We start from the raw sequence: 15945 nt of genomic DNA on the forward strand, positions 1-15945 counted from the left end.
ATTAATACATCTTAATATTCATAACCCAGATCTCAACGACATACCCGCTCCAAAAAAAAAAAATACAATATCAACAGATGGGCATCAAACGTACCACGTAAAACGCACGACGGGATTGCATATGCGTTTTTGACAATTCTTAAGCTTAGATATGTTTTACTAAAACCTTTTTCTCTCTTTAAAAATGAAAAGAAATCACTCGGTCATCATTTGAATCCATAGGTTAAAAAAACACCACTTGGCCTTGACAAAAATAAGAGGAAATGATTCCATTAAACTGGGTTTTTGCACACACTCTACCATCTGGACACCATTACTTTCCTTTGGCAAAGGATTTCTTATTTTCACTAGCAATAATAATATCCAAAGCGTCTTTAATCAAATCCAGATTTGCTTTGTGTTTCTCACACTCGAATTGAAGAACGTCAATTAAATCCTTCAAACGATGCATTGTAATGCGATGCTTTGACAACTTCCGGGATGATGAGCCCTTCTCGAATATAGAATGCCCACTGATATTTGTTGGAGAATGGGACCCCAACATTTTCCGACCGGACCACATTCATGAATCAGACCCAAAGTTTCTCATTACTGCAGTCGAATCAACAATTTATTTACTTCTTGCTTTTATGGTAATGGACAAAGGCAGCAGAAGGTCTGGACAAACAATACAACATGCAAGAGCTTTGAACAGCCATGTACTTCAATATTTAGCAACCCAAAGAAGTAGCTTTACAATTTGCTGGTGCTCCTCCTTGTGAGGCTCCCCATAGCTTTAGCTTTCCCCCTGAGAACAAACTTCTGCGTCTTTCCAGTTGATGTTTTTGGCAAGTCCTCGAAAACAACAGTCCTCGGAGCCATGTAATGAGGCAAAAGATCACGACAGTACTTCATAATCTCATCGCTGCTCACATTACATCCATCCTTCAACTTCACAAATGCACAAGGCGTTTCCCCCCAGTGATCGTCGGGCCTACCAACAACCGCAGCCTCAAGAACCGCTGGATGGCTAAACAACACGGACTCCACCTCAATCGTGCTTATATTCTCTCCTCCTGATATGATAATGTCCTTTGACCGATCCTTTAGTTCTATATACCCATCAGGGTGTTTCACGCCCAAGTCCCCACTTCGAAACCACCCACCTTTGAAAGCATCTTGTGTTGCTTTGGTATCATTTAGGTATCCGTTCATCACCGTGTTGCCTCTGAACATAACCTCGCCCATTGTTTTTGCATCCGGTGTGACACTTTTCATGGTAACAGGATCCTTTACATCGACTTCCTCCATGCCTATATGATGCACACCCTGACGGGCCTTGAATTTGGCTTGTGCCATGGGTGAGAGGGAATTCCACTCTGGCTTCCAAGAGCAAACGGTCCCAGGACCATAGGTTTCGGTCAAACCATACGAGTGAGTCACGTCAAACCCTAGCTCTTGCATCTTAAAAAGTACTTGCGGTGGTGGTGGGGCAGCACCTGTCATGACTGCCACTTTCCGTGAAAGGGGTTTTCGGTCATTTACTGGGGCATTCACTATCATGTTCAAAATCGTGGGTGCACCACCCATGTGGGTCACCTTGTGCTGAGAAATAGAGCTGAAAATTCCATTTGCAGAGACATTTCTCAGGCAAATATTCGTGCCACCTTGGGCCGCAACACCCCAAGTAAGGCACCAACCGTTGCAGTGAAACATCGGAACGGTCCACAAATAAACGGGCATTGAGGGCATTTCATTCAGAAGAACAGCAGCTAAAGAATTTAGGTAAGCACCCCTGTGGCTATAAACAACTCCTTTTGGGCTTGATGTTGTGCCTGAAGTGTAGTTGAGCGAAATTGGATCCCATTCATCACTTGGCCACTTAATCTCGAAATCAGGCTTTCCCATTGTTAAAACCTTCTCATATTCCAAGCTTCCATTCGTTGAAACAGTTTTGCCGGTGGTGGGAGTCAATGTTTTATCAGACTCCAGGATTACAACTAGACGAGGAAGATTGGTGCTTGTCTTGGATAGAATTTCTATTGCTTCCCTGGCAACATCAAGAAGTTGGTAATCTACGAATATTAGTTTGGCTTTTGAATGCTTCAATAGTACCGAAACCATTTTAGAATCGTGGCGGATATTAAGTGTGCAAAGCACTGCACCAGCCATTGGAACTCCAAAGTGAAGTTCATACGTTGCTGGAATATTGGGGGCTAATGAAGCAACCTGTTCCAAATAAAATTAAGCTTCCTTAAGCATAAAAAACATTAAGTACACGGCCAACAGAGAAAGATATATTTCCACAGAGCTTTACAAGAAACAAGAACGAAATAAAAAATTGAGAATAAAGAGGAAATAGAGTGGCAATGCACATTTTCAAGATGCTATAACATGATAGAGGCACAGTATAATAGCGCAGCAGCTCCAGGCCCCCGAATCCACAATTCCACAATTATACATTTAAGAATCACGATTAGAACCGAAACAAACCTGTTTAGCCTTTCTCTATAGACACTGAAGAAAATCAAAAAAGAGCCCTATATTTCGGACAATGCCTCCATAATTCTACATCCGTAACAGTCTTCGTACTACTCATACACTAAAATAGCAGGATCTAAGTTTAGCCCCTAAACAATTACTTATATTCAGAAAGCAAGACCATACACTATAAGCAACTGTGGTAAACATGCCATCAAACCTTTTTATCTAGAAAGAAAACTGAAGCATGGTTACACTGCAATTTGTATTTGCCAGACGGTGTTTGAAAGAGAAATCCTCCTAGGCTCCTTGCATATGTGGACTTGGTCAAGGTCCTCCCAAGTGTGTGTGTGTAGAGGATTCCATCCCCAATGTCAGAAGCCCAACTCCCAACTTCCCCATCTGTTTTGCGCGCTTGCCTTGAAGGCATGTGGTGTGTTTGGTCTGCCCTTTCGTTGTATATGTGTATGTATGGCGTGTGTGTGTGTGTGTGTGAGAGAGAGAGAGAGAGAGAGGTGTGAAGCTGTGAGCGAGGAATAGAGAACCGGTGAGTGAGAGGTGTTTTCATGCAAAGTAACGGGTGATTAATACAAATCGGAGTTTTTCCTCTCAATTAAACGTGTGTGTCCGGTGGCACAACGGTGGACGGTTTGCTTTTTTGGGGGTAAGGAAAGTCTGTAATGACTGATGAATGGGCCAATGGAGATTCAAAGAGAAGACGAGATTAATACGAAACAAACAAGAAGCAAATAAACCAATGGAGATTCAATAAATTTCGGTAGCAAGTTAATTACTAACAGTTTCAACTTTCATCCCAAAAGTTTGGCCAAATGGGCTAAAGAAAGCAAATAAGTGTTCGTGTTTCACGAGATCTCATGTTCAAAATCATGTTGAAGTCCCACGGAGACCCAAACTTGAGGCCATTGGATGTTTTCCCAGTCATTAAGCCCCGAAATTAGTAGAGCTGCATGCAAACCGGCCCGGACATCCGATTATTTAAAAATAAAAAATAAAGGTTTCAACTTTCATGGAAATTTTGCAAAGTCGATGTCCAACTACATGAACCATCGAGTCCAAAAACGTATAATCACTAAAGATTGATTGGTATGCTGAAATACACAAACCAACGAACAGATGTGAAAAATACCATATTTATCTCACACTTCACAACCACAGTTACAGTTCACATTGGATTATGGGATTTCTTGAGAAAAGAAAAGAATGGGTTATGATTTGGAGCCAAATCACTTATTTGGATTGAGTATTTTGGTGAGAAATAGAAAGAAAACAATTGAGAACAGTTCAAATTCAGAGCGTTGTGACGAGAGTCTGTCATCTAGATCCTGACGAATTTCTCAAAGATACAGTTCAAATTCAGAGTTGTGTGTTCAGCGGTGTTGACGATTTCATTTGATTCTGATTACAAGAAATGATGGAATCATCTTCTTCTTCTTCCTCGGCCACTATTCCACCAGCACTCGCACTCCTGGTGTCCAACTTTCATTCTTTGGTAGATATCAAACTTGACTCTGGAAATTATTTGTTATGGAAAACGGGAGTGATGAATGCATTTCGTGCGAATGGTTACATAGGGTTTTTAGATGGAACTACTCAGTGTCCTTCATCCACCACTCGAGATTCTTCAAACAATCCGATTGTGAATCCTGATTATACTAAGTGGATGTTGATTAATAATCAACTTCTATCGTGTTTGACTGCAAGTCTGTCCTCAACTACCTTAACACATGTTTTAGGGCTTGAATTTGTTTCACAAGTGTGGTTCTCACTGGCGCAGCGATTTAATTCTCTTTCTAGGTCACGAATTCATGAGTTGAAAAATAGACTGTACAGTGTAACCAAAACAGGAACTATGGATAGTTATATTGATGAAATTAGAAGTCATGCTCAGAGATTAGAGGCTGTGGGGCATCATATAGATGATGATGATTTGGTCTTTTATACTCTAAATGGCTTACCAAAAGAGGAGTTTAAACAATTGAGAACAGCTATTGGTGTTAGAGGAGGAGCTATTACTTTTGAGGAATTAACCACAATACTTCATTCTGAGGAGTCACGAACTCACAAAGAGGAGTTAAACTCTGCAAAAGTGTTTGTGGCTACATCCAAACCACCAGACATGACTAAATCTCAACCTTTTAGTGCAAGCTTATCTTCTAGACCTTCAATGTTTTCTGATAATATTGGAAGTTCATCCTCTCAAGTTCAGATGTTTCAACCTTTCAATGGACCAGGTCCATTTTATCCTCAGTTTTTCCCCAAGTCACATAGAAACAATTCTTATGATGGAGGTTTCAACAGAAATAGGAGAGGCAGAGGTTTTGGATTGGAGGAAACCAAAGACCTGAGTGTCAAATCTGTGGAAAGAACAACCACACAACTGTGTATTGCTATTACAGGCAGAATATACCTTTTCAACCACCACCATCTTACATGCATGGCAGATCAGGTTCATCACCATGGTTTGGAAATCAAGGGACTGAGGGAGTTTTACAGGATTTACTCCACCAGGTTTTACATCTCAATTACAAAATTCTGTAATGAGATACAATGGTGTTTCTGGAAGTTTTCCTGGTCATAATGGGGGTTTTTCAGGTTTTCATGGTCAGCATGGAGGTTTCTCTGGTTTTAATGGTCAGCCTGGGGGATTTTCTGGTTTTCATGATCAGCATGGGGGTTTTCCTGGTTTTATTGGACAGAATGGGGGATCTAATGGACAGTACATTGGTTCTACTTCTTCACAGTATCCCAAAACCTCTTATCCACCACTAGTAGCAAATATGGTTAGTCATGGAGGGCATCAAGTTGTACAACATGCCTCTTCTTCCTTTTCTAGTATGGATTCTCCTGCCATCACTCCAAACTGGTTCTTTGATAGTGGAGCATCATCCCATGTCACCAATAATTTGGCCAATCTTCAGATTCATCAACCTTGCTAACCAGGAGGTGGTGTTGTTGGAAATGGAGTTTCAATTCCTGTGTCATACTCTGGTAAAGGTCTTTTACCCACTCCTCATATCAGCTTTAAACTAAATCATGTATTGCACTCACCTGCCATAACTCACAATCTTTTGTCTGTGCATCAGTTTGCAAAAGACAATAATTGTTCTCTAATCTTTGATTGTAATGGATACATGATTCAGGACAATCACACACTCCAAGTTCTACACAAGGGACCATGTCTTCAGGGTTTATACCCAATTCAGACCTCATGTAAAGCTGGTTCCTCTTCCTCAGGTTCTCAAGTCCTTTACACTTCTCCTGTGTCCTCTGCTGTGGTATGGCATCAAAAGTTAGGCCATCCGAGTCCTACTTTGTGTGAGTCCTTAATAAAGCAGTTTCAACTGCCTGTTCATAAACCTTTTGATGTGACTTGTTTTAGTTGTAATCAAGCAAAAAGTCACAAGCTTCCTTTTCCTGTTTCAGTCACTACTTCTTCTAAGCCTTTTGATCTTTTACATATGGATGTGTGGGGCCCTGCCCCTGTTCCTTCTGTTCAAGATTACAGATATTATCTGTTAATAATTGATGATTTCAATAGATATTCCTGGTTATTTCCATTACTTTACATACTGTTAGTCAAACAAGGTACATGGACTCTGGTCCCTCCTCCTCCTCATGGTAACATTATTGGATGTCAGTGGATATTCAAGATTAAAAGACACTCTGATGGCACTATCGCTCGATACAAAGCTAGGCTTGTAGCTAATGGTAATCAGCAATATGAGGGCATGGATTTCACTGAGACGTTCAGTCCGGTTATTAAGCAACCAACCCTTAGGATTGTCTTAAGTTTGGCTGTTCAGTTTCACTGGCCTTTGAGAAAATTGGATGTCTCCAATGCCTTTTTACATGGGCTGCTCTCAGAAAATGTGTATATGAAGCAACCTTTGGGTTACAAACTTACAAAGATCCCAGTCATCCAAATTATGTTTGCAAGTTAACCAAAGCTTTGTATGGTCTTCGAGCCTAGTTCTTCTCCTATTTCTGCTAAAGTCCCTATTAATCCTGCTGATCCTTTATTTCCTGATGTTCAGTTGTTCAGATCATTAGTGGGTTCCTTGCAATACCTTACATTAACAAGACCTGAACTTTCTTTTCCTATCAATGTGGTGTGTCAACATATGCACCAACCAAAACTGAGTCACTATGGGGCTGTAAAACGTATCCTGCGGTACATTAAGGGTACTATCAATCAAGGGCTTCATTTTGTTGCTGGTCCCTTGGCTTTAACTGCTTTTGCTGATGCCGATTGGGCAGGGGATCCTGTTGATAGGAGATCCACCACAGGTTATGCTGTCTTTTTTGGTTCCAATCTAGTTTCATGGTGTGCTAAGAAGCAACCCACGGTTGCTCGTTCATCTACGGAGGCATAATATCGTGCCATGGCACAAACTGCTGCTGACTTAGTTTGGATACAGCAGTGTTCACTGAATTGAAGGTCCCCATTTCTCCTCCTCATATCTTATGTTGTGATAATAGGTCTGCTATTGCATTGGCTAATAATCCTGTGTTTCATGCAAGGACAAAGCATATAGAAATCGATTATCACTTTATCAGAGAACAAGTATTGGCCAAACAAATTGTTCTTTATTTCATTGGGACTAATGCTCAAATTGCAGACATATTCACCAAAGGTTTGCCTGTTTCTAGGTTCAGGTTACTTAAATCCAAACAAATGGTTGGTGATCCACCCATTAGTTTGAAGGGGGGTGTTAAGCCAGCACATTAAGAGTGGTTAATGTTGTTTTAAGTTGGTTAATCTGGTGCTTTAAAGGGCAGTTAGAAGCAGTTCAATGCAGTGGGTTAGCCCAGCGAGTTTCCAGCTCAGCAATCCATGTGCCTTTCTTTCTTCCAATAACAAGGCTGAGAATGATGTGTGTGTAACCTTAGAAAAACAGATTCAGTGAGAAATGAAATTACGTTTTGTTTGTTCTCTCTCTAGAATTTTACAAAACAAAAATGGATTTTTTTTATTGGCTCTTCCCATTTCTCACAAAAATAGTGAGATTAGGTGAGAAAGGACTCCCCTTTCTTAACTCACCATTTCTCACCATCCAAAGCGGCTGCATATAACCCAAGATTAAGCAAGAAGAGAAAGAACATCTCACAATCACAATGAAATAACCAAAAAAAAAAAAAAAAACCTGAAAATTGAAACTGCTAAAAAATATGAGACCCAGAAAAGAAGAAAGAGAAGAGAGAGAGAAATGGGACTGACCACATCCCCAGGAGAAGAAATACCGAGGAGGGTGAGGGAAGAAGCGAGTCTGGTGCACCTGTCAAGAGTCTCTCCCCAAGTGAATCTGACGTCACCATAGACAACAGAGGGTGCGTCTCTATACACCATAGCCGACCTTTTCAAGAAGCTTATCGGAGACAGAGGGACGTAGTTTGCGGAGCACTGGATCGTACCCTCCATCGGATTACCGGATAAGGAAATGGAAAAGCTGGAGAACGATGATGATGAGACTGTTCAAACGACGATGATGAGACTGGTTAGGCAATGAACAGAGAGACTACTGATGAGTTTTGACCGTTGTGGACTGGTCACTGGTGGGTGGCATTAGCATTTAGCAGCACAGCTGTAGTCTTTAGACTCTTCTGTTTGTTTAGCTTTCTGTTTTGGCTCATACAGTATATACTCTGAACCTCCTAAAAAGAAAAGTTCGTTCAGCTCTGGCTTTTTAAAACCGTTGGAAGGACGTGGGCTTCACGGTTTTCACCAAATAAAAAGGTGTTCAAGTTTATCGGACGGTTATGAGCCAATCTGTGTTTAAATAAGCCAATCTGTGTATGTAATATTACTCATTCAAAGTATGATTACGTTTCCACTTAAAGATCTGAGTTGTTCACTTTATAGGTCTCGATGTATTTATCCATCGTTCTTGCAAAAATTAGTTCAATTAAAATAAAATATTGATCGGAACATATCTGTTTGAAGATAAATGGACGGTATGAGCCTGTTTCTCTTGCGATATATATATCTATACACACACACATACATACTCAGTTCAAGATATGAGTGTTCACATGCTTAGTTCAAGATATCAATGTTCGATCGACCTAATTTAATTCTCATGAATAATAAATACATTGAAATTTACGAAATGAATAGCTTTAACAATCAAATAGGATCGTTGTGCATCCTAGCTTACGTTAGATGAGAAATCATATCACTCGAAAATACTATACTATTGGCTAAGTCAGCATTTTTGGAATCGACCAAGATCACATATATCTTTCTATACTCCAGACAGAAAATTGAGACGTGTTCCAAATGGATCATTAATTAAATTAAATACTTAATTGACCAATCCTCATGGTTGTCAGCGAAAAGTCTAAATCAAATACAACTGGCCCATAATATCATCGCAATCACTCATGTTCTATTGCCTAACCACGTAACGCACGCTCAAATTGGAAAGGTTGCTTACGGAATAAATAAAGAAGGCGACAGTATTTACAAAATTCTCTAGATACGTGAAATCACTCTTTAACTTGTCACATCTTCGATTCATAGTGTGTTTATGATTGGTCAATTAATCTAATTCTTTGACAGCTTGGGTTCATCTCCTCCCCCAATGTGTTAATTTAATTATTCTGACAATACTTTCATTGATTAAAAAAAAAGTAATACGGAGTACTGGATTCGGGGATCTTGTAGACCGGGTGCCCTACAGGCCCTACAGGGTGCATCCGGGCTGTCCATCTGGGCAATGGACGGCTCGGATTTTAATCCAAACAATGGACGGCTCGGATCAATAGAAGTTCGGATTAAATCCAAGCTGTCGGTGTGAAAATGGACGTAGAAATGTGTTACTATCTCTTTTCTAGATGCTCTATTTTGACAACGTATTCCTTTTCTTTTCTTTTTTTGACAAGCAAAATCATCTCAATTATGTATGTATCAAAGCATGTACAAATACAACAAAACAAAGCAAAATACACCAAAAGAGCATGAACAAACAAATGTAAAAAAGAAAGGGAAAAGCCGCTTAGCTTCAATGTCGTACCCAATACTCTACTAGGGGAGGTTGGTGGAAAATCGCCACCGGATCTTGTTCCCACCACAGTATTTGCATCTTGACGCATTCACCGTCGCTGTTGGAGAACTTAGGAACACCATTACTCAGTCGATTCAAGAGCCAAAATCTAGATTTAGAACTCCAAATATGGGTCCCTGTAGTCCAAATATAATGGGGAGAGCGGAAGATCTACTCTCCCTAAGGAGAGAGTCTCAATCATCTCGCAACTATAGAGATAGGATACGAAGAGGAAGGAAAACAACGGGAAGGAAAGAGGTGCATCCCTTTTGTTGAAAACTCATTTTGCCTTAGTTACAAATTTTACCGGTGCAAAGCATCTTTTTTGATAACTAAGGTGTCCAGACTAACTTTCACGCACATCGACTAATTATAGAAATCAAATCCGGCACAATAAATGGGTTTGCCAAAATTTGGCGTCACTAGCTTTTGGCTCACCATTGGAGCTATTATTGTGATGTTCACCAGCCAAGCCAACTATTAGCATTGGCAATGAATTTTGCACACCAAACGGAGTTGTCTTAGCATGTGGAGGTTTCCTCCCCCTCAACAAATTCAAGTGAATATCCCAACATCATTATAGAGAGAGAGAATCACCTAATATTGCATAATGCAGTAGCAGGCGCACTAAGCTTCGGGGTCTAGGTAAATCATAATTTGACAATGTTCAACCCCATGGATATCAAAAGGTTCTCAAGAGCCACTGCACAAATATGTCACAAAATAATAGAACACGTAGGAATATTTTTCACAGAGGAAGCACTTTATGAATTGGGGGTACAAGTAAAAAACCTGCCAATATATACGCTATGGATACTTTTTGGATACGCACGGGGTTAAAATGTTATAACTTATTAAAATATGGGCGAAAACTGTAATTAGGTCTCCGTATATTCTTCTCCTGAGGCGCCATAACAGAGAGAGGGAAAGGCAGCCAGGAGAAACAGATCGATCTCTCAGACTCTCACTCGTCTCTCGTCTGTAAGTCTCACTCTCTCGTCTCTCTCGCATGTCGTTACCCCCGAACTAAACCAGGCTTCACAGAGTAACATAATTACAACCCCCCGAAAAAAAAAAAACCATCTCTCCCTGTCTTGGTCTACTTCGGCCAAAGGAAAACCAAAACAAACCAGTAGCTTCAACAGGTAACCTCTCTCTCTCTCTCTCTCTCTCTGTGCATTATTTGCTGGCAACACAACACAAATTGAGGCAACGACGCATTTAGCTGTGACATATTTCAGCAGTTCCGTTTCCCGCGTAATTTTTTAGTTCAATGGTTCTCATCGAGTCTTAAACTTCAATAGCAAAGGTGTGTACAGTGTACATTCTCTTGAATTCTAGGAGCACTTTGGGATCTATAGCCATTACCACTTTTTAATTTTGAGCCATTTGTAATTTTGAGCACTTTGGAATCTGAGGTTAATTTGGGATTTAATACAGGCACACCAACTGTTTGATGTAAATTACCAGTGAGCTATGATGTTTGATGTAAATTACCAGTGAGCTATGATATATATATATATATATATATATATATATATATATATATATATATATATATATATATATTGGGTAAATATTATGATAGATCTTTAAACCTTGTCTGAATTGAATTTACAAAAAGGGTTCTTGTTGTTTGACATTGTGATTTAAGATGGGTCTCTTTTTAGTGTTATTAGACGCCCAGGCACACTACAAAAGAGAGGAGAAGAAAAGGGTGGCATTTTTTCTCCTTGTTGACAGTTTCTATAGGCAGTTAAAAGGGGTGATTGAGGAAACTAAAATTAGAGTCAGCCTCATAATTGACGTTGACACGAAAAGTGATATTACCAATAAAAGAGTAATAGATTTGAGGAGGTTGTACGCTTGTAGTTCAATGAGCACTTCTGAAGCTTGCACTTCAACTTTTAGCTTCCTATACAAGCAGAATGCCGGTGCCATTATATTATATTCGATGAAGTTAGACTTGTGCTTAGGTTGAATGTTCTCAAAGAAATGCGGCAACAGATGTTTTGGAGGTGGTGTTTTGTTTTGCTTTGTTAGCTTGTCAAAGAGGCGTGGTATACAATTTACCTAGATTTTGAGCTGTAGAAAGGTGTAGTTTTGATTTATGAAAAGATGGTCCTACCTAGAGTTGAAGTTACATTCAAACTGATTTTGAACTGGTAAGACCCAATCACCATGTATGGTTAAATAACTCCAACAATCTAGGGGACAAAATTTCCCAATGCTCGGACCATCATCGTCTTTCACTCCATGCCCCAGGGCCTTAACATTGCTCAAGGTGTGAACAAATCACACCTCTCCCATTGTCAAATATCAATCAACACATGTTTGATTGCAATATTATAAGGGGCATAAGGAGTGTGGGGAACTTGTGGTCCCCCAACATATCCTGGGATTATATAGTCAGTTGTTTGTTTTGCAGTATTATGTATGGAACCATTTCTTCTCCTTTACTATTTCATGGAGTAATCTCCTAGATGGCGGATTAATTAATACCACATGTAGGGTGCTATTACTTAGTTTCTCCCATGCAGATTAGGTTCCCTCCTTGTCCAACGGTTAAAATAATCTCCCTCCACTTGTCTCATCTGAGCATCCCTTATTTTTCCAAGCCAGACATTTCCCCTCCGTTCCCATCTTTTTTCTCATCCTTCCTAGTATTAAGCCGGATATCTAACCTACTATTGGGCTGACAAGACACCACAATAGAGAGCAAGTGTGTGTGGATTGTCCTATCGACGCTGGCGGGGATCTTAGTCACCCTAGGCACCATAATTTGTCTGACGCAGTTGGCCATCCTTTGTGGATTACCAAACCAAACGAAGCCTTGAGTCTCAATCAATTTGAGTTGGATGCATGAATTTGTTTTCTCCATTGGACTCTGTTGAGGGCATTGTGTTATGTGATATTAAAAAAACATTGATCATTTTGAGCTTGCCGCCTCTACAATCAATTATGGTCCATCGTCTACCCCTCCCTTAGTGTTACACTCTACCGTAATCATATCATTCCTCTTGCGGCTGATATACGATAGACATGTTCCAACCCTGTTAGTCTATTTTCTCTTATCTTATCCTCTAGCCATGCTACCCTACCACTCCAGGAAATTTTTTCATTTCTAATTCTCTGTCGCAAATCCTTTTAGGATTCATTTAGCATTTATGTTTTTTTGTGTTTTGCTGTTTTCAATGATTGGTAGCTGATGAAGTAATTCAGAAGTTGAGCTTTAATGAATTTGGGATTAATAACCAACTAACTGTTGAGGATCGGTAAGAATAAGAAAGTAATTTCAATTTCATCTGACTTACTTAGAATCTGGTTTATGCTTTGTTTTGAGTCTTCATTTATCTTGCAAATAAGGGTATGACCATTGCCTTGGTAATTTGTGCCCTTTCATGTGAACTGATGGTGGTCTCTAGACCTTCTATGCAAGAACCGGTAGTAATGGCAGATGTGCATGTGTGTTTCGGGGATGTATTATGTGTAGTATTTTAAAGCCACATGCATTGTTTTTCTCTTACTGCAACCAATTGGCATGTTTATTGTTGAACTGGTTGGTGATCAGGTGGCTAATGCTTCTGTAATGGCCTAGCCAAAACTTAATCTTGTTTCTCATGTTGACAACAATGCAATTATCTTCTAGTACCTGGTTTGAGCCTGAATTCCAAGCCTTTTTAATCTAGCTTTTAAAAAAACCATTTAAGGTTGTCTGTATTCTACGGATCAAGTTTCCTTCGAACATCAATTTTGTATTTTCTTCACACTTTCTGTCATTGTCGTATGGCAATATAGTGAATTTCAGCTAGGAGTAGGCAATCCTTACCCCTCAACCCTATGGTTTTCATGTGTAAGAGTGGACTCCAGGAAAATCTTCAAACGTTGGGGGGCACTTTGCTAATCTAACTAGTGTTGCTTACTTGGGCATTGAATTTTGCAAAATGGATATTTTTCTGCTTACACCCAATGTTTGTCTATGATTGCGCTAATTTCATTTCATTTGAATTACCCTGGAATGAGATACTAATTCTGATTTTCTTGGTGTCAATTGCTAGCTCAATCCTGCAGCCTTTGAAACAAATCGGACTGGGCTTTGGCTCTTAGCTCAATCCATAATTTACAAACCAAAATGTCTCTTCGTAGACCACCACTCCCCCGTCTCCTCCTCAACAACGTCTCATGCATGAGAAACGCCCAACAAATCTTACGCCACGTAAATGTCTCCCTTCACGATGGCGGTGCACTAGTGCTAATGGGCACCAACGGCTCGGGCAAAAGCACTTTCTTGCGCATGTTAGCCGGATTCTCCAAGCCTTCAGCCGGAGAAATCCTCTGGAACGGTCACGACATAACCCAAGCAGGGATTTTTCACCAATACAAGCTTCAACTCAACTGGCTCTCATTAAAAGATGCCATCAAAGACAAATTCACAGTCCTTGACAACGTTCAGTGGTTTGAAGTGCTTGAAGGAAAGCAAGGGGGGTCTCTCCCTGCTTTAGAGCTAATGGGACTTGGAAGGTTGGCCAAAGACAAAGCAAGAATGCTATCAATGGGTCAAAGAAAGAGGGTGCAGCTCGCAAGGTTGTTGGCCATAGATAGGCCAATTTGGCTGCTTGATGAGCCTTCGGTGGCGTTGGATGGGGATGGGGTGAAGTTGTTGGAGTACATTATCGCAGAGCACCGGAAGAAGGGCGGGATCGTCATAGTCGCGACGCACTTGCCTATTGAGATTGAAGATGCCATGTGTTTGAGGTTGCCGCCGAGGTTCCCCAGAAGGATGACTTTGGTAGACATGCTCGATCGAGGTGGTTAGAAAACTCAAATGGTAATTTCATTTCTTTCGTGACCAAATAGGTTTTGGATAAATTACGAGACATTGGGATTGTGATGACTTGTTGCCCAGATGAAGAATCCGAGTCATGTTCGAGCTGACGGAAACTGTATGTGTTGTTGAGAGTCGATACAAAACGGCATGAAATTTTTTTGTTTGATAGAGTTCATATTTTCTTGCTGGAATCTTGGGCTGTAATTTAATTGTCACTTGTTGGGGAAATGGTCCTAAAATGATGTGTTAATTGTAGTGATATTCCTTCGTGATGAGTACGAGCCATAGTGATGGACCTTATGTTTCCAAGTGATAATGAAACATAGTAGTAAGTTTTCTGCACGGGTTTCTCTGTCAAGATTCAAGAATTCTAATTGAACACAAGAGCAGGAAAGTGCAAAAATAGATGATTCTAAACTTGCAGAGGACAATTTCATGAAAATCACCAAAATACACCCCTGGTCCCCAACAATTTAACTCCTTCTATATATCACTCCATTTTTCTTTTTCTTTTTTTCCCTTTTATCACTCCTTTACTGGCCAAAAAATAGAATTTTTTATTCGACAAACAAATTGGAAGTTGGAACGGAGGGAGTATGAGGCAGGAGTGGGTCATTTCAAGCTTTGTTTAAAAATTCAATGAGTTCTGAAAATATATTTAGACTTGGTGTTTATTAGGCAAGCAGACTTCAATCGAGTTTTACTCAAGCCGATTATGACTCAATCGTGTTTTGAATATCACAAGTTACACGAGCCAAGTGACAACTTGTTCAATCTTAATTTCAAAGCTTAACTAGCTTTAAATAAAACTTGTTTTCAACAGAGAAAAATACTTGTATGATTTTGAAAAGCTTGATTGGTTTTATCAACCTAGTTAACTCCACCTCCTACCCAAGGCTGCGAACGAATAAACGAGACTCGATTTGTCGTGGACTAGATTAGGCTCGACTCTATAATAAACGAGTTTAGCTCGAGCTTGATTTTGAACCCATTTAGTAAAGGAAACGGCTCCTCTCCAATTTCGCTCTCCAGTTACCGTCCAATTTGTATTTTTATGGGCCCAGAATTATTGGAATCATTCATGTTGTAGATCTCGTCGAAAACTTCAAGCACACCAAAAATCATGTTGAGCGGATACCGAATGTATGTATACTTAATTGAAGGGACGGATGTACATGGGGCACGTGCCTCTGCTCGAACGTGTGCCCCCACTCGAAATAAAAATATTTTTTAAAAATATTTATATATAAATTAGCATAATTATGAAAGTGTGCTAATTTATAAACATACACACTTGTATATATATCCCGAAAATACACATATAGAATTAGTTTTATATTTGAATTTCATCATATAATGCATTTATATTTGTTACTTTACGAGCTATTTTTTTATTTGGAGCTATTCTTTTTTGATTCTCTTTATTTTTAACCGTTTCGGAGAAATATTTTAAAATAAAGACATTAATAAAACTAGCTCGATCATTCTAAAATTTGTTTATGTTCATTTAAAATATACTACTTTTTTAATTAGTAATGCATGCTTTAATTTTGAATGATTTTACTATGGTTGACTAAAAAAATAAACTTTTGT

At 39.6% G+C, this 15945-nt stretch overlaps 2 protein-coding genes across 4 annotated transcripts; one reads left to right on the forward strand and one right to left on the reverse strand.

The window, feature by feature from the left end:
* Window positions 1–244: 244 nt before the first annotated feature.
* LOC131303765 (butanoate--CoA ligase AAE1-like) lies at window positions 245–8130 on the reverse strand. The gene is made up of 2 exons (XM_058330760.1): window positions 7700–8130; window positions 245–2208 (listed from the first exon to the last, which is right to left on the reverse strand). The coding sequence occupies exons 1-2, from the start codon at window positions 7898–7900 to the stop codon at window positions 733–735; spliced, it is 1677 nt and encodes a 558-aa protein (XP_058186743.1). The 5' UTR covers window positions 7901–8130; the 3' UTR covers window positions 245–732.
* A 2289-nt stretch (window positions 8131–10419) lies between these two features.
* On the forward strand, window positions 10420–14694 carry LOC131303779 (ABC transporter I family member 1). Of its 3 annotated transcripts, none has more exons than XM_058330780.1 (2): window positions 10420–10669; window positions 13583–14694. In XM_058330780.1, exon 2 carries the CDS (start codon window positions 13657–13659, stop codon window positions 14338–14340), a length of 684 nt encoding a protein of 227 aa, XP_058186763.1. In that variant the 5' UTR covers window positions 10420–10669; window positions 13583–13656; the 3' UTR covers window positions 14341–14694. The 3 variants fall into 3 exon arrangements, with proteins under 3 accessions (XP_058186763.1, XP_058186774.1, XP_058186778.1); XM_058330791.1 differs by having other exon boundaries at window positions 10422–10505; XM_058330795.1 differs by lacking the exon at window positions 10420–10669 and adding an exon at window positions 10709–10833.
* Window positions 14695–15945: the final 1251 nt, after the last annotated feature.

The sequence above is a fragment of the Rhododendron vialii genome, chromosome 1a (assembly GCF_030253575.1).
Source record: "Rhododendron vialii isolate Sample 1 chromosome 1a, ASM3025357v1".
NCBI classification, from domain to species: Eukaryota; Viridiplantae; Streptophyta; class Magnoliopsida; order Ericales; family Ericaceae; genus Rhododendron; species Rhododendron vialii.